This window comes from Lemur catta, chromosome 1 (assembly GCF_020740605.2).
Source record: "Lemur catta isolate mLemCat1 chromosome 1, mLemCat1.pri, whole genome shotgun sequence".
NCBI lineage: Eukaryota > Metazoa > Chordata > Mammalia > Primates > Lemuridae > Lemur > Lemur catta.
In genome coordinates this window covers 240,414,535-240,434,827 of record NC_059128.1, presented here as the reverse complement: position 1 = coordinate 240,434,827, position 20,293 = coordinate 240,414,535, and the positions used below count along the sequence as shown (strand labels likewise).

The 20,293-nt window shown below is 36.1% G+C and overlaps 1 protein-coding gene across 2 annotated transcripts; it reads left to right on the top strand.

Annotated features, from left to right (window-relative positions):
* Window positions 1-466: 466 nt before the first annotated feature.
* On the top strand, window positions 467-17,839 carry LOC123630588 (PEST proteolytic signal containing nuclear protein). Of its 2 annotated transcripts, XM_045540381.1 has the most exons (6): window positions 562-651; window positions 6,368-6,545; window positions 6,621-6,783; window positions 10,143-10,217; window positions 14,350-14,405; window positions 15,999-17,839. In XM_045540381.1, exons 2-6 carry the CDS (start codon window positions 6,490-6,492, stop codon window positions 16,123-16,125), a joined length of 477 nt encoding a protein of 158 aa, XP_045396337.1. In that variant the 5' UTR covers window positions 562-651; window positions 6,368-6,489; the 3' UTR covers window positions 16,126-17,839. The 2 variants fall into 2 exon arrangements, with proteins under 2 accessions (XP_045396336.1, XP_045396337.1); XM_045540380.1 differs by lacking the exon at window positions 6,368-6,545 and having other exon boundaries at window positions 467-651; window positions 6,569-6,783.
* Window positions 17,840-20,293: the final 2,454 nt, after the last annotated feature.

Genomic DNA, 20,293 nt, shown 5'->3' with positions numbered 1-20,293 from the left:
TTGGAAAAATCACTCTCTGGTCACAGCTAATGGAAGAGGGTAATTCTACAGCATGTGGCGATTCAACGAATATACGAAAGGTGTCTGACACTAGAGGGCGCACGATAAACGCTGATTTCCCCATACGTAGGGAGAAAGAATACGACCCTTTCTTTTTTTTTTCCTTCTTCTCCACTTAGAGTGAGCAGGCACACGTGATCCAATAAGCCCAGCATGAAAGACCCGGCCAGCTTCAGTTACATCCACACCCAGTTATGCAGAAACCTTCTGAGAGTCCATCAGCGTTTTCAGGGTGATCCTCCCACTTCACTCACTTCTCTGGACCTGCCAATGGACCATGAAAACCTAACTGCCATCTAGTAAAGTGCCTAGCCAGGCGTCCACATAGACCGCCCAACCTTCCCGGCCCTTCCTTCTGAGGCGGCTAATCCATGACGTCACAGCCACGTCCGTTTCCGAAGGCGATCTCTTCGCTCTTCCGGGCCGCTCTAGGCTGCCATCTCGCCGGCTGGCTCCAAAGCTCAATGGTTGCTGGGCGGGGCCGTGACGTCTTTGGCGCGGCTGCAAGGGAGGCCGCGGCGGGGAAAATGGCGGACGGGAAGGCGGGAGAGGAGAAGCCTGAAAAGTCGCAGCGAGCTGGAGCCGCCGGAGGTGAACACAACCCCAGCGTCGCGGGCTGCGTGGGATACTCCGGGCCTTTCTTTGAGCTCCCCAGGGTGGGGGGAGTGGGGTCGAACGTGAATGGGCGGGTCTGGCGTTCACCCGGCCAGGTGCTGGGCCCAGACGAGCCCCGGGCACGCCCGGTGCGGCCCGCTGAGATCCGGGCCCACATCGCCTCCTTGCCGGAGGAGAGCCGGCCACTGTTCGTCACCTCCTGGCCCCGGCGGAGGCCTTGCTTCCGAGGAGAAGGGAGATGGGCGCCAGAAAGGGAGACCGAACTCGGGGTGGGACCAGGAGCGGCGGTGCAGGAGCTGCTACCGCCACCCCGGAGACGCTCATCACACAAAACACACACACACACACACACACACACTCTCCCCGGAGACGCTCATCACACAAAACACACACATACACCCCCACCCACCCTCAGCACCCCAGTGCGAACCACCGAGTAGTGGCTGCGGGAACTGGCCGCGGGCCGAGTTTCCGACGGTGTCGGCCTCTCAGTTACGGGCAGGAGTTAATTACGCTTGGTGTGGACAACCCCTGCCTGTTCTCTTTCCTTTATATTCAAGCTTAATGCTGACCCTGTAACAGCATGGGCCGAGGGGATGGAGAGAAAGAGGAATGTCTTTGCCTGCCTGCTGATTTAAGCTGCGGTCTAGGGTTAGGGTTTGATTGCCTTTATTATCTACCTTTTCTTAGGCTGTTGCCGGCTGACCGCATGCCAGATACTTAGGTGGCTAAATAGGCTAGTATAACTCTTCCTGTATTTTGTTACGATGTTAAACTCAGGTTACAGCTATCCTTATTCTGTTCCTCCACCCCTGTAAATTTCGGTCTTGTACATTAAGGAAAAGAAACATCATGTAATCTCTCCAGCCCGCCCCTCTTTGTCATAGCAAGGCAAATGCTTAACATACTAACGTGTGAGTTGATCGTAATGTCTTTAGAGCGTTTTTCTCTGTTCTGACAACCTTAAGTCTTATTCCTGAAAGTATTTAATATGAGAAAATATAGAAGATTAATAGCATAGGAAGGCAACTAGTAGGGCCTACTAACATAGTGTTTAATGTGCATTGCCTTGGAACACAAAATTATTGCAAAGATTTAGGTGTAATGTTCGATTACTTTGGACCCAGAATTTCCTTTTTAAAAACTATGCACAGTGCTGTCATTTGAACTGAAACTCCCTCTTCTTCCTGTTTTTTTTCTTTTCTTTTTTTCTTTTTTTTTCACAAGTAACATTGCTTATGAAACAACAACTGAAACCATCTAGTACTTTTTCACTGGGAGTATTTTTCCCCCAAAAATTATTGTCTTGGAAATTGTTGGATAAAGTTATATAAAAATTTAGAAGTAATTTGAGGAAAAGCAAAGATCTATAGCCTAAAGAATCTTATGGGACTTTGACTTTAAGGCTATCTTGTTAACTGTCTTGACTGAGGGTAGAAAAGATGTGTTTAATGTGCTGCCAAAATGTGCCTTAAGTGTCCACTGTATGATTTATCTGCCACCCTTTTAGTTGAGGGATATTAGCTCTGTAGTATGAATATTGATGTTTCCATTTTAGCATGTTGGGGGATAGTGTAAAATTACTAATTAGCATCAGAAAGGTTACTATTTTTTTTTTCTGTTGGTAATTTAGAATAAGTAATATCCCTTAACTTCTACATAATTTGCCTCATTTCCTTTACAGGAAAGTAGTGCTGTTGTATATAAACCATTTTTGAATGTTATATTTTTAATGAAATTATGCAGAGGAGTCATAGTTAAAACACCTTTCACACTGTGGATATTGCTAAATTGATAATTTTGTGACAAGCAGTCACTTTTTTGAAAACACTGTCAAGTTTGTGTTAGGGGCTTACCTAGAGAGTATTCTGAATTTTAACTCCTGTTGAATAGTCTACTAAGTTGGAAGTGTAAGTATTTTTTTATGAGTAATTTCTGTAGTTAACATTAATTTATGTCTGTAAGAGAAGCTGCTTATTTGAACTACCTGCTTTCACTTTAAAGAATAGGATAAGGCATTGGGGTAGATCTTTTTTTTTCTCCTCTCTTTGGTTAATTTTTTGTAGTTCTTTGAAGTAAGTAGAAATTTTAGAGAAGAGCTATTCATACATAATTATGGCCATCTCAAACTTTTTTTTCCTGTTTTTGTTTTTCTTTCTTCTGTATCACCTCATGCTCTATCAAACTTTTTAAGTATACTAAGAACTGTGTCAATGAAATTGACATTTGTTATGTGAGACACTAATAGGATCTTGAATACATTCTCATTTAAGCAGTATGCCAGTCCCATTAGAGAGTTAGCATATATATGCGCTTCAGATAAGGAAGCTACCAGAATGCAAATGGGTCATAAAGGGTACCCTTATAGGCTTAAAGTTTCTCATTAGGAAATTTTTTCAAGTAAGGTGCTTCCAAGGCCCACCCATCCTCTCCAACTATTCAGTGAAAAAGAAAAAAGTGCTAGTGCCATGTGTAATTTGATTTCACATTAATTTATCAACACGTTTTGTTTGCTCAGAATGAATACAAATTAGATAAAATTTCTTCTATTAAAATATTCCTCAATTTAAAAACTTGTATTTTGCTATAATTTTATCCATCTTTTATGTTATAAATTGATATATGATTTTCTTAATTTTGAAAACTGACCTTTTACTTATTCATTCTTTAAACTATAATTCACATTACTACAAGTTTTCACAGTACTAATCTGTAGTCATCTAAAATTTTGTTTTCCACGGTCCCAAAGTACCAAACATGTCTTTAAATGAATTGAAAATAGAGGTCCTTAATTAAAAGCCCCAAATACTGAAGTAGTACATTTGTTTGTTTAAAGGAAAACCCTTAATGTACTTAGTAATTAATATTGATATTTAATGACATATTTCAAAACTCACGTTAGGTTGAAATAATTTTCTAATGAACTTATATGTGAAATTGTAATAACAGTCACATTTGATGATAACAGATTTGGCTGTCATATTTTCCCATCTTAGTTCATTGTTTATTCCATTTGCTTTATTTCCTAATTGCTTTTTGTATTTTGCTGCATGCTTGTTAAGAGGATTATATAAAGAGAAAATAACATCTATTTCATGTGACATTGAGCCTTTTAAAGCTAAGAAATGAAGACTAATAGTGTACTCACCTTCCTTCACTCCCCATTTGCTCCCACCTCGACATTGAAGAGTAGATCTGTTGTTTTTTTTTAATTTTTTAGCTTCCCATAACAATATTTCTAAAAGAGTAGATCAGATCTAAAGATACTGATAGTTTTTACAATTGTTTTAAAAACAAAAGCAAAAAAACTTCTTGAGAATGGGCAAAGCCAAACAGTTATTTACTATTAATATATCCAGAAATAATTTGCTGGATCTGGAATCATTAATGTGTAGACATGACTGAACGGACATAGTATGTTTCATCTTCATTGTGGACCTGGGGTATGGGTGGTCTCATTTGCTGCCTCAAGTAACAAAACAGTTATGAATAAAATTGAGTTGTTGCCAGTTGATTACTTAATGAATGGTAGAGTAGTTCCCCCAACTCCCTTTATCATACTATCTATTTTTGGAGAAGTCTCCATGGAAATCTTCTTTATGGCATACTGGGATTAGATAGGATTATTGTGTTCCATTTATTAGCGCATATGAGTTCAGCTAGTTGTCAAATTTAATACTGTTATAAGAATATTTTTACTTTTTCTCACTTACACTGTAACTTTTTTAGATTCTCTGTTCCAGAATTATTTTCTTGGTAAAGAGACCTAGAAGTAAGAAAAGATAGGCTTTAAAAGAACTGGAAATCTTGACTAATTAATTACATATCCTTTGGGTCACAGTTCAAAGAGCAGAGTTAACAATATAGTCACGTCTAAATGTTCTTTATGCTATTTGTTTTGATATTTGTCAGTTTGTATTTGCACAAAATTTGTGCCTTTAGTGTATAGATTTTTCTATATGTAAAGTCAATGGGGTTTCTATATGTTTCTCTATGTTCCAATGTGTAGAGCCAAGGAGTTTTCGATTTTAACTGTGTGTAAGTCCCAGAAAAATAGTTATTGTTTGGGTTTTACTATGAAATATCATACTTGCTTAAAACTATAAAAAGAATACAGAATAGAATTAGCGTAAATACTTTTATAAACTTAGACTTTGAAAAAACTGTTTGCATCATGCTCTTTTTTTATGAAACTCTGTATTTCATAAATTGAGTTCTGTTTTTCAACTATTGCATTGAACACTAATCTTCATTCTTTAATTCTTCAGGTGCTTTTTAAATGTTATATATAAATAAGTGAATGGCACCTCAAGCAACCATTCCAGTGCTGTCTTTGCTTCTTGGGGTAATCCAAAACGTAATCTTGCTCAATTCCCTCCCCTATATTGTCATTATAACTTTTACCCTTTGTCCAAAGGGAATAGAGAGTTCTTTTTATTTTTCATCTAAACAAAATGAAATGTTATGTTTAAAATGCATATTAGAGATCCCATCATTCCAAAACTATATAGATCTAGGTTCTCTGGTCTTTTAATCTTTACTTGTCAGTCTATTTGTTTGATTTTTGTTTTTTCTCCTCATTCTAGCTTTTTGTCCTGCTTTCTTGACTATTGTCAGAGCCATCCCTTGGAGCATCTCTTTCACCATAAATAAACTCTTCATCTAGTGTAAAAGAATACATTTTACCAGCCTGGGCAAGAGTGAGACCCCGTCTCTACTAAAAAATAGAAAGAAATTATTTGGACAGCTAAAAATATATATAGAAAAAATTACCCAGGCACGGTGGTGCATGCCTGTAGTCCCAGCTACTCGGGAGGCTGAGGCAGAAGGATTGCTTGAGCCCAGGAGTTTGAGGTTGCTGTGAGCTAGGCTGACGCCACAGACAGCACTCTAGCCTGGGCAACAGAGCGAGACTCTGTCTCAAAAAAAAAAAAAAAAAAGAATACATTTTATAAGGTGACTTGGCAAACTGGGAAAAGAAAATAAAATTTTTAATGATCAGCTAGCTGCCTTCTGTCTTAACTCCCCAATATGTTCCTAACTAGCCTTCTTATATAATAGACCTAAGATACTCAGGATATGAACTAATTTTACCAGCTTAATACAAACACAAGCAAAATTACTGAAAGACATCTTGCCTTCCAAACCTACATCTGTGTACCACTCATTGAAATTATAATTAATCTTTCTTTCATGAGAAAAAGTAATATATAAACCAAAGTATGATTTTTAATAGCTTTTACAGGTAGCTTAAAACAGGTGATAACCAAGTTTTCAGAGTAGAATTACATTACTCAATAGAGGATGACCTTGAAGTCCTCCTTGAAGTTCTTTTTCAACTCTTAGGATTGTATGAGATGTACATGAGGAACATGTCACTCAAGAAAATAACTCTAGGCTGTATTAACACTGTTGTTTGGGTTATAATGGGTATATTCATAACTAGGTACTCTGTATGATTAGCACTACATTATTGAAGAATATTAGAATTTATTAGCCAAATGTATTCTTACCATGTAACTAATTGCTAACAGACTAGTTTGTGTAAAAGAATTTATAGATCTTAATTTCTAAAATGCAAAATCCCACAAATAACCAGATTATTGTACAACTTATAGTGTTTAGTTGAAGGGTCTTTACTTTTTGTGAACTCTGTGTTTATAATTTTAAATTGCTCTGTATTTTATGCTAGTTAATTCATGGGAGCCTCTTCTACTGCCACACAATCTCAGTTCCTGCTGTATACTCTAACAAACAGTGGAAGAGACTGTTGGGTCAGTAGGTGACAACTGCAGAGGTATCTTCCTTATAACGATGCTTTTTGAGGTTGCTGCTCCCATCAATCTGCTCAGTAAAAATAGCTCATCTTGGTAAGTTGTTTCGACTTCACCAGGACCTGAAGAAGAAGCAGAAAAACCTGTGAAAACTAAGACTGTTTCTTCCAGTAATGGAGGGGAAAGTTCCAGTCGCAGCGCTGAGAAGAGATCAGCTGAAGAAGAAGCTGCAGACCTCCCAACAAAGCCTACAAAGATCTCCAAGTTTGGATTTGCCATAGGTAGTCAGACGACAAAGAAAGCATCAGCCATATCCATCAAACTTGGATCAAGTGTGAGTTGTTATTTTATATATGATGTTTATAATGGGTCTTAAGGATTTGTTTTGGAAACCTTCTTTTACTAGGTTATGGTAAATTAAATATAAAAAGGTTAATTGCTTGAGAAATAATCTTTGATGTATGAACTTACATGTAAGTATTTAAGAAATGGTTAGCTAGTACCCTGTTCAAGAAAGGTCTGGATAAATTATATCTCAATAAAGCTGTTTAAAAAAGAAAGAAAGGTTTGGAATATAAGAAGGAACTATTATAGGGAATTTATGATTTATAAAGTAATAGCCAGGTGTGATGGTGTGCACCTGTAGTCCTCACGTACTTGGGAGACTGAGGCAGGAGGATCACTTGAGCCCAGGAGTTCCAAGCTGCAGTGAGCTATGATTGTGCCACTGCACTACAGAGTGAGACAAGACCCCATCTCCAAAAAAAAAGGTAAAAGGTAATAACTTAGAATTTTTCTAAGTTGAGCAAATCCTCTGAAAAGTATTTTCAGAAAGAATTTCATTTTATTTTTTATCTTTCACTGCCAGTAATTACTAAAAATGATACCTAGAAATCAGTTATTTTGTATCTTAAAAGATTAATATTTATAAGGTATTTCTTGATAAGAGTTTCCTGGTTTTCTTACTTTGGAACTATAAATGGATGTTGAGTACTGTGTATCTTATAATGGTAATCCTTTACAAAACAACATTTGATCCTTTGTTTTAAGTGTAAATCTTGAATTGATACTTGTTAACCTTGGAACCTTTGGAAGTATTTGAAATATTAGATTGAAGCATATGAAGTTTTGGGTATTTATTTCTGACCTATAATATGACAATTTCGTAAGCTTCAACCAAATAGATCTCTTATTTAAGGAAAAAAAATTACTTAAATAGTATATTGCTCTTGGCTTTAGAAAATGGTTACGTTCTTGTATGAGGACAAAAATCCTGAAATTGCTTCTGAGTTGTTCGTTCATATTTGTGCTATGAAAGTTAATGTTCATTTGCCAGATGTGTACAATTCTATTTCCTACTTTAGATGTTCATTCAAAGATCTTAAAAATATGGTCTGGAGCAGTTTCCTAAAGAGTCAGTATGTTTGAGCTATTTTTCTGATTTAAAAGAGCTACTGTTAGAATCCCTACCCTCACTCTGTGCTCTGTTTTGCCTTTTTCCATTTCTTCCATTTAAAAAAAAAAAAAATTCAATCTGAACAAAAGACATTAACTTATAACATTATTACTTCATCTCTGTTTTCCTCTATTTCAGCTGATTCTTTTAAATACATTTTTTTAACTTGCATAGACCTAACTGCATAAATAATGTTTTTTGATAGGTAGTATATTAAACATGTATTCTCATGTACACTTCTAATACAGATGGTCCCCTTGATAAAATAGATTTTACTGTGTTTGAACATACTCCCTAAATCAAAATCCTTACTCTTTCTAAATCATTGGCATGATGTAGTAATTACTGATCATTTTAGGTGGGAGAGTTATATTTGAAAAAAACTATTCAGTAAAACTTTTTAATTTTAGAAAACAAAAATCTGTTTTTTTTAAATAAACTAAAGTGTAAACACAGTCTTCTTGGGGGGATGAGGTGTAGGATATAAAAAAATAATTGAACTCCTGCTTTTGATTATAGGATATGAAAAGATAGGTCATCAGTCAACAAATACTTGTGTCTACAACATCAAATATATGACATCTTTTAAAAAGTAAAGGGTGTTTCTCGAGTCAATATGCGTGATCTCCAAATTAACATTTTTTATTCCTTCAAAAGCAAACACTTTATAAAAAAATGTGTGCATATAGCAGAAGGGATGGTTAATTTTGTTCAGCAGGTCAGGGAAGATTTTACTGGTGATGTAGTAGTTGAGTTGGACTTTTGAATGCAGGCAGGAGCAAAAGGGCATTTTCATGCAAAGGCAGTTTAGATATAAAGCCATATATGGTACATTCAGAAAATTGTTGGTAGTTGGAACTTGTTTGGTGGGCAAATGTAGGGATAGAAAGCCCCCAAAATGAGGACATAAGGCCAAATCATAAAGGATCTGTATTCTATAATGTAATTGATTTTATTATTTAGATTCTAGGAAGCCATGGAACCATTACAAGGAGTCTTGAGACTTAACCTGATTTGCATCTTAGAAACATCTCTGTGGTGCCAGTATGGGGGTTTGGTGGAAAAAGAACACAAAAAGTGGGGAGATGGTATTTCTAATAGAAGTCCAGGCAAATGATGCTTAAGGCCTTAAGTTACTGGTGCGGCAGTAATGATGGAAAGGCAGAGGGAGAGTTAAGTCTGTTAAACAGATGTCTAGTTAACAGGACCTTGTAAGTTGAGGAAAGGGTTTTCTGGCTTGGGCATCTGTGAACACTATAAAACTAAAGTACTCATGGGAGCTGTTAAGTGGTGCTGTCCTGCAGACAGATGACAGCCTATTTGAGGTTTAGATACAGGATTTAGTGGTTAAAACTATTTAAAACTATAGGAATGAATGAAATTGACCAGAGAAGTACAAAGAAGGAAAGGTTACTACAACAAAATCCTGGGTATTAGTATCTTAAGTGGGGAGCAACATGGAGAGGAGAGAGATGGAACAAAAGGTCAGAGAATTAGATGAATAACCAATAAAAAGCACTGTCACAAAAGCCACGGTATGGATGTTTTCAAAAAGGAGCTGATGATTAGAGTCAAGTGTAGCACGCTAGTCATTGGTGACTCTACAGAGAATAATTTCAGGAAAATGGTGAGGGAAGGAGCCAGATTGCAGTAATTGAAGACTGAAAGGGTGATGAAAAGATGGATATATTGAGGACAGTTTAATTCTTCAGAAACCTTGGGTTAGAAGAGATGATGTGGATAAAATATGTTTACAGACCTAAGGGCAGAAAGTAGCTAGTACAGAAAGATGAATCATGGTGTCTTTTATGTTCTCAAGGCACACTGTATTTAATGTTACTATGGGAAAGTATGACTAATCATTTTCTCTTACCTGTACTAAATACCCCTTAGTTAAGTGATGTTAGAGATCCTAACTAGAAAATCCTTTACAGGAGGGAAACAAATGAACACAACAAATTGTAAAGTAGAACCCACTCACCAATAACCCACATTTTCAAAAAGAGAATAGATTATCCAAAGTCCTGAGTTCCTTACCATGTAAGTTTCTATTGATGACATAAAGTTGACACATTCTACAAACCAGGAGTTAAAAAGACATAAAGTTGATTCTTTCAAGATAAATTATTCACATCATTAAACAAGCCTATTATAAATGTTACTTATGTGATATTCTTTTTTTTAACCTGCTCCCCAGAAAAGTATGTGATAATCTTTTTAATACGTTTCTTTTTCAGAAACCTAAAGAAACTATTCCAACTCTTGCTCCAAAAACTCTTTCAGTAGCAGCGGCTTTTAATGAAGATGAAGATGTAAGTTGATTGTCTTTTTACTTTAACCAGTTTTTTAAGGAAGATGTCAGTGGCAAATTGTAGGTTGTATTAACAGTATTAGTGAATTTTCTTTACAACATGTTCTTTGTGACACAAAAACTGGGTGTTTCTATTTGTTTATTTTATTTGGTTGTAGGATTATTTTAAAATAATTATTGACTTTAGGGGCAAGAAGCTTAAGAATCAAATCAGCAAATACTATGTAGATTTCACAAAAAGGAAAATTCAGTACTACTGCCTTTAATAATTTTTATAGCTATGGTCATCAGTGATGATACATTATGCATGTATTCAACTTACAAAAGACAGCTATATCTTCATTAGTGTTGTGGTTTTAGAACAAAAAAAAGGCTGCTGTAGTGCTTGCTTCCCATATCCTAGGAGGGAAAACAAATAATGCAGAAGCTTCTGCCAGAAGCTCTACTCAATGAGCACATGTTCCAGAGTGAGCATGAAATGTTTATCTGCTGTTCCCCTGTGTCAGTCCCGGTTCCCTCATGTGCCTCACAGTTTCATTATCTTACCAAGCTTATGAATGGAATTTTCCAGCATAATTTTGACTGTGATTTTTGTATTAGACTCTGACTTTAGAACCTAACTCCCCTTCAAGAAACAATCCCACTGTTACAGGGTACATGAGTAATTGTTCCCAAAAGCAGTATGGATAAGAATTATACATTTGGAAGACTGAAGTGATTTGGAAAGAATATATATGAACTAGATAGTAAAACATTAGGTAGGGTTTTAGTGAATCAAACAATACTTTTGTAAGCCAAGGCATCGGTTTTTCAAGTCATAAGTGATAAATACTGAGTAGCTGCATTTGATTGGACTGGAGAGTTCTGTAGAGGAGTACTGAGCAAGGATAAATATGGAGCCCAGATAAATAGGTAAAGAATTGTGGTTATCACCATATTCTCCATTGGACTTTTACTCATTCTACACCTTTGCTTTCTATGTGCTAGGCATTGTGATGTTACAAAGGTAAACCAAACATGTTCCTCTAGGAACTCAGTCTAGTAGGACAGAGACTTAAACATCACATGGTCCAAGATAAAAATCAAAAAGACCTGATGAAATGAAGTACTATGGAAATTCAGAAAAGAAATAGAGGCCAGGTACTAGATACAGCAGCGTGGAAAGACCACTGGACCAGCAATAGTAAAAGACCTGAATTAAATTTGAAAGCACTAAGTCAAATAATTTTTAAAGTTTTCTGGCATCTCTAGCATTAAGAGATTTGGTAGTATTTAATCCAGCCCATTTTGAAATGTACAGATTGTAGGAGGAAAGAATAATATAGGAAGAAGGAAATGTGTAAAAGTGCAAGACTGGAAATTGTAAGCACCTTCTTTATAGCAATGGCTTACTTTGAGTGCCTAACACTTTACATATCTTTTCACATTATTTTACTCTCCATATGTCCCTGTGAATTGTGTGATATATTTATTCATATTTTGCAAGTAGGAAAATAAAGTATGCATGAATACATGCTAATGCACACATATGTTGTACTTTAGGTCTTCTGGTTTCTTGTTCTGTGTTCTCTGCATTATACCTTACTATCTTCCCCAACTGTTTGCATTTTTTAATTTTTTGAGACAGAGTCTTGCTCTGTCGCCCCGGGTATAGTGCAGTGGCATGCATCATAGCTTACTACAACCTCAAACTCCTGGGCTCAAGCGATGGTCCCACCTCAGCTAGGACTACCGGTGCACACCACAATGCCCAGCTAATTTTTCTGTATTTAGTAGAGACAGGGTCCCACTCTTGCTCAGGCTGGTCTCAGACTCCTGAACTCAAGCAGTCCTCCCACTTTGGCCTCCCCAAATGCTAGGATTATAGGCCAGAACCATGGTGCCTGGCCCCTAACTTTTTTAAGGATTTTAGACAGGTTCAGACAACACTCTTTCTGCTATAGTATCAAAATGTTAGTAAAGGATAAACTGTCTCTTAGATTAAAAAAAAAATTCGGCCGGGCGAGGTGGCTCACGCCTGTAATCCTAGCCCTCTGGGAGGCCGAGGCGGGTGGATCGCTAGAGGTCAGGAGTTCGAGACCGGCCTGAGCGAGACCCCGTCTCTACTAAAAATGGAAAGAAATTATCTGGCCAACTAAAAATATATATACAAAAAAAAATTAGCCGGGCATGGTGGCACATGCTTGTAGTCCCAGCTACTCGGGAGGCTGAGGCAGTAGGATCGCTTAAGCCCAGGAGTTTGAGGTTGCTGTGAGCTAGGCTGACGCCATGGCACTCACTCTAGCCCGGGCAACAAAGTGAGACTCTGTCTCAAAAAAAAAGAAAAAAAAAATTCATCCAAAATCTTCATCTGGTTCTTCATATTTAGTAGAGAACATAATTAAGTAGCCTTGGATATGTATCTGAGTCTGAAATACGAGGGCTGTCCGAAAAGTATCCAGCCATGTAGCCGTTCTTGTTATATTAACAATGGCTGGATACTTTCTGGACAGCCCTTGTATGTTGAACAAAGGGCATCCATTTAATTAGTTAATTTTGAAATTTTAAAATACTTTTTCAATTGTTGTATCTCTTTAGTCCCCTTTAATTTGGATAATTCCTGAGTCTGTCTGTGTATTTCATGGCATTGATATTTTTGAAGAGTACAGGCCAGTTATTTTGTACAGTGCCCTTCAATTTGGATTTTTCTGATGTTTCTTCATGGTTAGTTTCACATTCTTTACTTTTGGCCAGAGTACCACAGAGGTGATGTCAAGTTCTCAATCCATCATGTCAGGGAGCACATGCTGTCAATATGCCCTGTTACTGGCAATGTTAACTTTGGTCATTTGGTTAAAGTGATGCCTGCCAGCTTTCTCCATTGTCAAATTACTATTTTACCTTCTGTAATTAACATTTAATCTTGTGGGAATATACTTTGAGAATATGTGAAAATAATATGATTTCTCAAACATTTCCTCACTACTCTTAACATCCATTGATGATTCTTGACTAAATTATTATTATTATGTTTGCCAATGGTAATTTTTCTAATTCTGTCACCTATTTTACATTTATTAACTGTCTCTTACTGTGAGGAAGAACTCCTTATCACATTTAAGTTTTTTATGTGAGAGTATACTTATGTATTTTTACTTTATTCAGTAGGCTGTATTGCTCACATTGTCCCAGATTTGACCAGTGGAAGCCCCTTTAAGCTGGATCAACACTCTTTTAAAAAGTAATATTAGGGCTGGGCACAGTGACTCAAGCCTATAATCCCAGCACTTTGGGAGGCCTACAGGGGAGGATCGCTTGAGGCCAGGAGTTCGAGACTAGCGTGGGCAACATAGCAAGACCTATCTCTACAAAAAAATTTAAAAATTAGCTGGGTGTAGTGATGCACACCTATAATCCTAGCTACTTGAGGGGCTGAGGCCGGAGGATCGCTTGAGCCCAGTAATTTAAGGTTACAAAGCTACCTGTGATTATACCACTAGCCTCCAGCCTGAGCGACAGAGTGAGACTCTGTCTCAAAAAAAAAAAAAAGTAATATTTGGCTAAGCAGCAGCATTTATACTTAAAAACTTATATCTAAAAGGAACTTGTCCCACAGTTTTCAACAGCTATAAGTATGGAAATGTAGTAAGGAATTAACTTTCAAGATGTTTTTAGTAAAAGATATGTTCTAGAAGGAGTAGTATAGTAAAGTGGTTAAGAGCCTCTACTTTGGCATCAAACTGTTGTGCTGTTCATTAGCTTTGTCACTATGGGCAAATTAACCTTGTTGCCTCACTTGAAAATGTGAAAATTATAACCATAATCCCCTCGTGGGATTATATTAGGATTTTAGGAGATAGTGCATATAAATGCATTTAACACAATGTGTAACACATAGGAACCAAACAGTTTTAGTTCTACAACATGAAGGTTTTGCCAAATTTTTTTGTTTATGCAAAATCAGCACTCTAGAAGATAGGCATTTCTTTTTAAAATGTAGTTAATAAATAATTAACTAATGTTCTCCTTTTACCAAAATTTATGGTATTGAATTGCTAAAAGACTTAGCTATAAAATTTATCATTATTAGTAATTGAGTTAATTTAATAAATTTCTTTGCAGTCATCTTGATTTACTTACATTTTTTTCTTCAGAGTGAACCAGAGGAAATGCCTCCAGAAGCAAAGATGAGAATGAAGAATATTGGAAGGTATTATAATTTTTCATAAATATTGTTGAAAATTATAGGGGTGAATTAAGAGCAAGAATAAATTGCACATAATATTTTAAGTGTTCAAGCTCTTCTTGTGTGTTTGGGCAGAACAGTTTTTAGTATTTTCTCTATATTAGGTAGCTGATTAGGATTTTGAAGATGAGTTAAGACATGGACCAGTCATCATGACAAAGGATAACAGTGTAATATTCTATGAGCTGTCAGTGATCTTATTTTCTCTCCTGGTAAGAGAAAATGAGTGTCTCTTAAACATAATGATAAAGCTATTTCTTTTCAGGTACATGTCACCTGTATTTTTTTCAAATAAGAAATAGCTATGAGAAATGTTTCTAATTTTAAATTTAAAATTTTTTCTGGTATAAAAGAGAAGTGGCTTTCAGTCATTTCATTTATGATATTGTTTCCACCACTTGATCTTATATGTCCTTTTTTCCTTGGTAACTTGGACACCAAATACCAAATATAAGACAAAAGTATTTTATTTTTAATTTTCTTCCATTATTGTTGTTGTGGTGGAGATAACATTAATAGCAAGTTAACATAATGTTTGATTTTCTGTCTTTGTGTACATAAATGGATAACCTAGAGACTAGTTAGCCCATACTGTGTCCCCATTTCTTCCAAATACATGAAACTCTCAAAGAACTTAGTGTTAAATCTGTACACGAGCATTAGTCGTCCGACTTTCAGTCTGTGATTCAAGTGGAAACAGTCGCAGTGGCTACCTGCCTGCCTGCCTTTCATACTGAGACCCACAAGTGGGAAATACATCTAACATTGTTACTCAATTTAAATACCCAGTACACATAATATTTAAACATTTAAGCTGGATGTGGTGACTCACACCTGTCATCTCAGCACTTTGGGAGACGGAGGCGGGAGGACTGCTTGAGGCCAGGAGTTCAAGACCAGCCTGGCAACACAGCGAGACCCCCATCTCTACAAAACATTAAAAAACTAGTAAGGCACATGCCTATAGTCCCAGCTACTTGGGAGGCTGAGGCAGGAGGAGTGCCTGAGCCAGATGTTTGAGGTTGCAGTGAGCTGTGATGGTGCCACTGCATTCCAGCCTGGGTGACAGAGCGAGACCCTGTCTCTAAAAAATAAAAAAAAATTTAGAACCCCATAAATTTGACACAGAAGTTCATAAAATGACACTGAACCTTTCTATGTGTGGTACATCTTTGTGTTTTTCTTCTATTTTATTTTTACAAATGCTGATGGCCAACCAGCTACCAAGTTGATTTCGTGACTGTATTAATGGGTTACAGGCAACAGTTTTAAAAACTGTAGTGGTTGCTACCCTTAGCTGTTTATCAGAATTACCTTAAGTGTTTGTTAAGACTATAGTGTTATCTGCTTTTCCCCCAACCCCCACCTCAAGCCTACTGAACATGAAGTTCTGGAACTATCTGTGGAAAGGGTGTTTTTAAAAAGCTCTGTAGGGGCTTTCAGTGTTCACTGTGTGTTTACAATAGGTGCTAAACAGATGTGTATTGAATGAGTTAAAAACATAGCCCAAAAGGCTTTATATAACATTTTAAATGAATTTTCTTTCTTTTAACACAGGGATACACCAACATCAGCTGGACCAAACTCCTTCAATAAAGGAAAGCATGGGTTTTCTGATAACCAGAAGCTGTGGGAACGAAATATAAAATCTCATCTTGGAAATGTCCATGACCAAGACAATTAAATGATGTGTTTTGAAATTGGGGTATGGGGTGGGTGTAAAGTTAAAAGGAACAGTTTCCTTTTGTAAAGAATGGTATAAGACTATCTTTGGAGCCGCTTTTTTTTCTTTTTCATTTTTTTTTTAAGATTGAGTGGTACACTAATAAATGAGAGTTTGAAATTAGAGGTAATTTATGTTTTATATGCAGATTTCAAGACATTTGCTAATTTTGTAGTTTCATGTGATTAGTTTCCAAAGGTTACAGATAATAAAGAAATCAAAAATGGTACCTTTTTAAGAATTGCATATTTTTTTAGACACAACTATTAGCACATTGAAGGGGAAGCAAAAAGTTATTGTCTATTTAAAACTGCAAGCAGTTACACACTTAACTCCCTCATTACCTAAACTGGCTCCCAGGAACAGCCTTATAGAGAGAGGGAGTATTGTATTGGGAGGGAAATGTTACTGAACTATTGACTGAAAGTAAATTTAGATAAAATTAAAATACAGCTTTTTTTCCTTATGGGCATTTGTTTTGTTTCCAGTCAACATAAACTAGATATTGCATTGCTATCAGTGGATATAGACACTTAGCTCTTTTTTAAAAAATAAATTTTAAATTTTTATGTAAACTGTTGAGTATTTGAAATAGCTCACTTCACCTGAAATGGGTCTTGTCTGTCTTCACTAGCCTTCAAAGAAAAACCATTTGCTACCAAAGTTAATCAGTATTTTGAATGTGCTTCTCCTGCTTTTTGTTTATTAGCTAGTTCCTGTAAGCATTTCCACCAGAACTTGAGGCAAATCATAAGGAAGCTGTTTCTTTTAAAATACAAACCACCACCAAAAATTTAAATGTACATATTGCTTAAGTTTCTGGCTATTTTTATTTTTTAAAAGGTATAAACACCAAAAAAAAAAAAATTTAACATTGTACGAAGATGGAAAACGAGAAGATGCACTTTCTGTAACTTTAAGCGTTTAAGTTACTAACTTGTAAAATCCAATTTGAATTGAACTTAACTACAGGCTTTCTTATACGTACAATTATATGATTTATTTTAAGTATATACATATTGACCAATGATGGCCTTTCAAAAAGCACATTTTAGGTACTGAAAATAGAAGGAAAGAAAATGCATCTTCAAACATATTTTATGGAATCTCTCACCACATTTACTTTGTTAGATTTGTGTATTTGTAGGGTGTTTGTTTTTGTATTTTTGTATTGTATATGGACTTTTTTTTAACGTGACAGTTACACATCTTTAAAAGCATAGAGACAAAAGAAACATACAGTATAATGATTCCCTTGAAAACTCCTGCAATGTTAAAATTTGGAGGCAGCTTCACTCTATTTTATTGGTGGTAACTACTCGCTGAGCTCTTTTAGTAGGTAATAACTCCAGAGAAGCAGCCTGTGTATATTCCTAACACTTTGTTCACTTGCTTTTACGTTTAGAATAAGCCCCAGGTAAAACAATGGAAATGTATATAGAACTCTTAGTTCTTACATGATTTAATTTTATCAAGATACATGAATTTAACTTTAACTTACTTTAATGTAGGCAAACTATCCATTTTTGTCCATTTTACTGTTTGTTAAAATAACATCCTCTCCTACATATTCTTTTCTTGACCCAAATAAAATATTAACCTAAGGTCAAGATAGGAGAGAGAAATGACTGAGATGAATGTCTTTACTAAAATACCAATAAATTTGTCAAACTCAGTAGTGTTCTTATTTTTTGTTCCACTTAATTATTGCATACTGGTTTTGGGTTTTTTTTAATATAAAAAAGTTGAGATAAATGTTATGAGTATTTTTCTTGTTCAGATTAATGGCCAAAGTAATGGGAGATTTCAAATTCCTATTTACTGGAGTCTACCTAACTCAGCACATAGTTAATCTTCCTCCACTGCCAAAGGGTTGTCCATCCTGTGCTTAACAAAATTCTGCCAAGGCATACCTTGAAAATCACTAGGTGTTAGAATGTGTTCTTTCACTGGTGTCTTCCATCTGTTAACCCTATAGATAGATGATAGATAGATAGATAGATAGATAGATTTAAGACCATAAAGAAAAAAAATATGATCTCACTTGTACTTAATGGCTTCAAATATTTGAAGATTCTTTCTGCCCCACACCTCTGCCTGCCTCCCTACAGGTTAAAAATCCCACTTTCTCTAATCATTTTTTGATATTTTTAATTCAGTTTGCTTTCTTTGAATACTATGCATTTTTCTCTCAACACATTGCAGATGCCCAAACTTCATTTCTATGGTTATCAGGCATTCTAAGACCACATGGTTGCCTTCCCCTCATTTTCTATCACTTTTACTTTGCTAACCATTCAGTCCCATGTGGTTAGTGCAGTTTTTTCCCTGGTTTCCTCTGATTACTTGATAAGAACTTGTCAGATATTTCCCTTTTAGAATATATTTTCTTAATTTATTGTTTTTTTTGTCCCACTTCAGGAAGCTGGTCTGTATTCTTAATTTATATAGTGTTGCTGCTTAACAGGTCAGAAGATTGAACTACATTTTAGAATTAAGATTTATTTCTCATTTCTAGTTTGACTAATTACAAATGAAGGCTCTGAGGTTTTTTTTGTTTTTTTTTTAAGACTCAAGGTCTTGCTATATTGCCTAGGCTGATCTTGAACTCTTGGGCTCGAGCAGTCCTCCTTGCCTCAGCCTCCTGAGTAGCTAGGATTACAGGCATGCACCACCAAGGTTGGCCCCAATTTTTTTCTTAACTTAATCAAGGTTAGCTTGGTTTACTATGGAGGGATTGTTCAAGTTATATTACTGCTCAGGTGAAAATACTTGTTTTTAGTTTTTTAAAAACTTCATTTTGAAAATGGTTGAGACTTATAAAGATTTTGCAGAAACATTACAGATTATTTCCATATATGCTTTAGTTATATTCCCCAAATATTAACATCTTACATAACCACAGGACAATTGTTGAAATCAGGGAATTAACATTATTACAATACTATTATCTATTATACTACCTTATACTGTTCTACAAACCTTCAAATTTCTCCATTTGGCCTACTAATGTACTCCTAGTCCAAGATCCACTTCATTATCACTTCATTGGTTGTCATCTCTCTTTAGTCTTTTTTTTTTTTTGAGACAGAGTCTCACTCTGTTGCCCTGGCTAGAGTGCCGTGGTGTCAGCCCAGCTCACAGCAACCTCAAACTCCTGGGCTCAAGCGATCCTACTGCCTCAGCCTCCCGGGTAGCTGGGACTGCAGGCATGTGCCACCATGTCCAGCTAATTTTTTCCTATATAATTTAGTTGCCCAGCTAATTTCTTTTTATTTTTAGTAGAGATGGGGTCTTGCTCTTGCTCAGGCTGGTCTGGGACTCCTGAGCTCAAACAATCCACCCGCCTCAGCCTCCCAGAGTGCTAGGATTACAGGCGTGAGCCACCACGTCTGGCCTCTTTAGTCTCTTAATCTGGGACACTTTGATATTTATCTTTTGTGACCTTAGATTTTGTGAAAAGTACAGACCAATTATTTGTAGAAGAGATCTCAATTTGAGGTTAACCTAATGTTTCCTAATGATTATATTCAGTTTATGTATTTTTGGCAAGAATACTAAAGTACTAATGTGTCCTCCTTATATCTTATTAGCAAGGACACGATGACAATTTGTTCTACTACCAGTAATGTTAACTTCGATCACTTGGTTATGGCAATGTCTGGTGTCTGTCAGATTTCTCCACTATCAAACTACTGTTTTTCCCTTTGTAAATTTAAGTATCTTGTGGGAAAATTCTTGGGACTTTATGAGGATCCTATTTCTCATCATACTTTGGCTCACTAATTAGGTATTAATGGTTCTTTCCTGAAACAATTATTAGTGTAGTGTTTTCCAAATGATTTTCTCTTTCCATCATTCCTTCTACTTTTGTTAGGTAAAATATCCATTATACTGAGAGGAGTTTTCTTCCTCGTATTTATTCAATTGTTTTACTGATAACAGATCCATATATTTTTTTGTTATTCTGTGGGTTATAACCCATTACTATTATTATTTTCTTGCTCAAATTGTCACACATTTGGCATGTGAGCCCCTTCCAGTTGTCCTTTTGATATATCTCCAAACCCTTTTTTGTTTTTGTTAATGTTTTTTATTTCTGGCACCATGAGATATATTAGGCTCATCT

Bases quoted from the DNA above. Each gene is read 5' to 3' on its own strand.
- LOC123630588 (XM_045540380.1), top strand. From the start codon at position 525: ATGGTTGCTGGGCGGGGCCGTGACGTCTTTGGCGCGGCTGCAAGGGAG. The intron at 652-6,568 runs GTGAACACAACC...CGACTTCACCAG, and splicing joins GCGAGCTGGAGCCGCCGGAG to GACCTGAAGAAGAAGCAGAA. The intron at 6,784-10,142 runs GTGAGTTGTTAT...TTTCTTTTTCAG, and splicing joins CCATCAAACTTGGATCAAGT to AAACCTAAAGAAACTATTCC.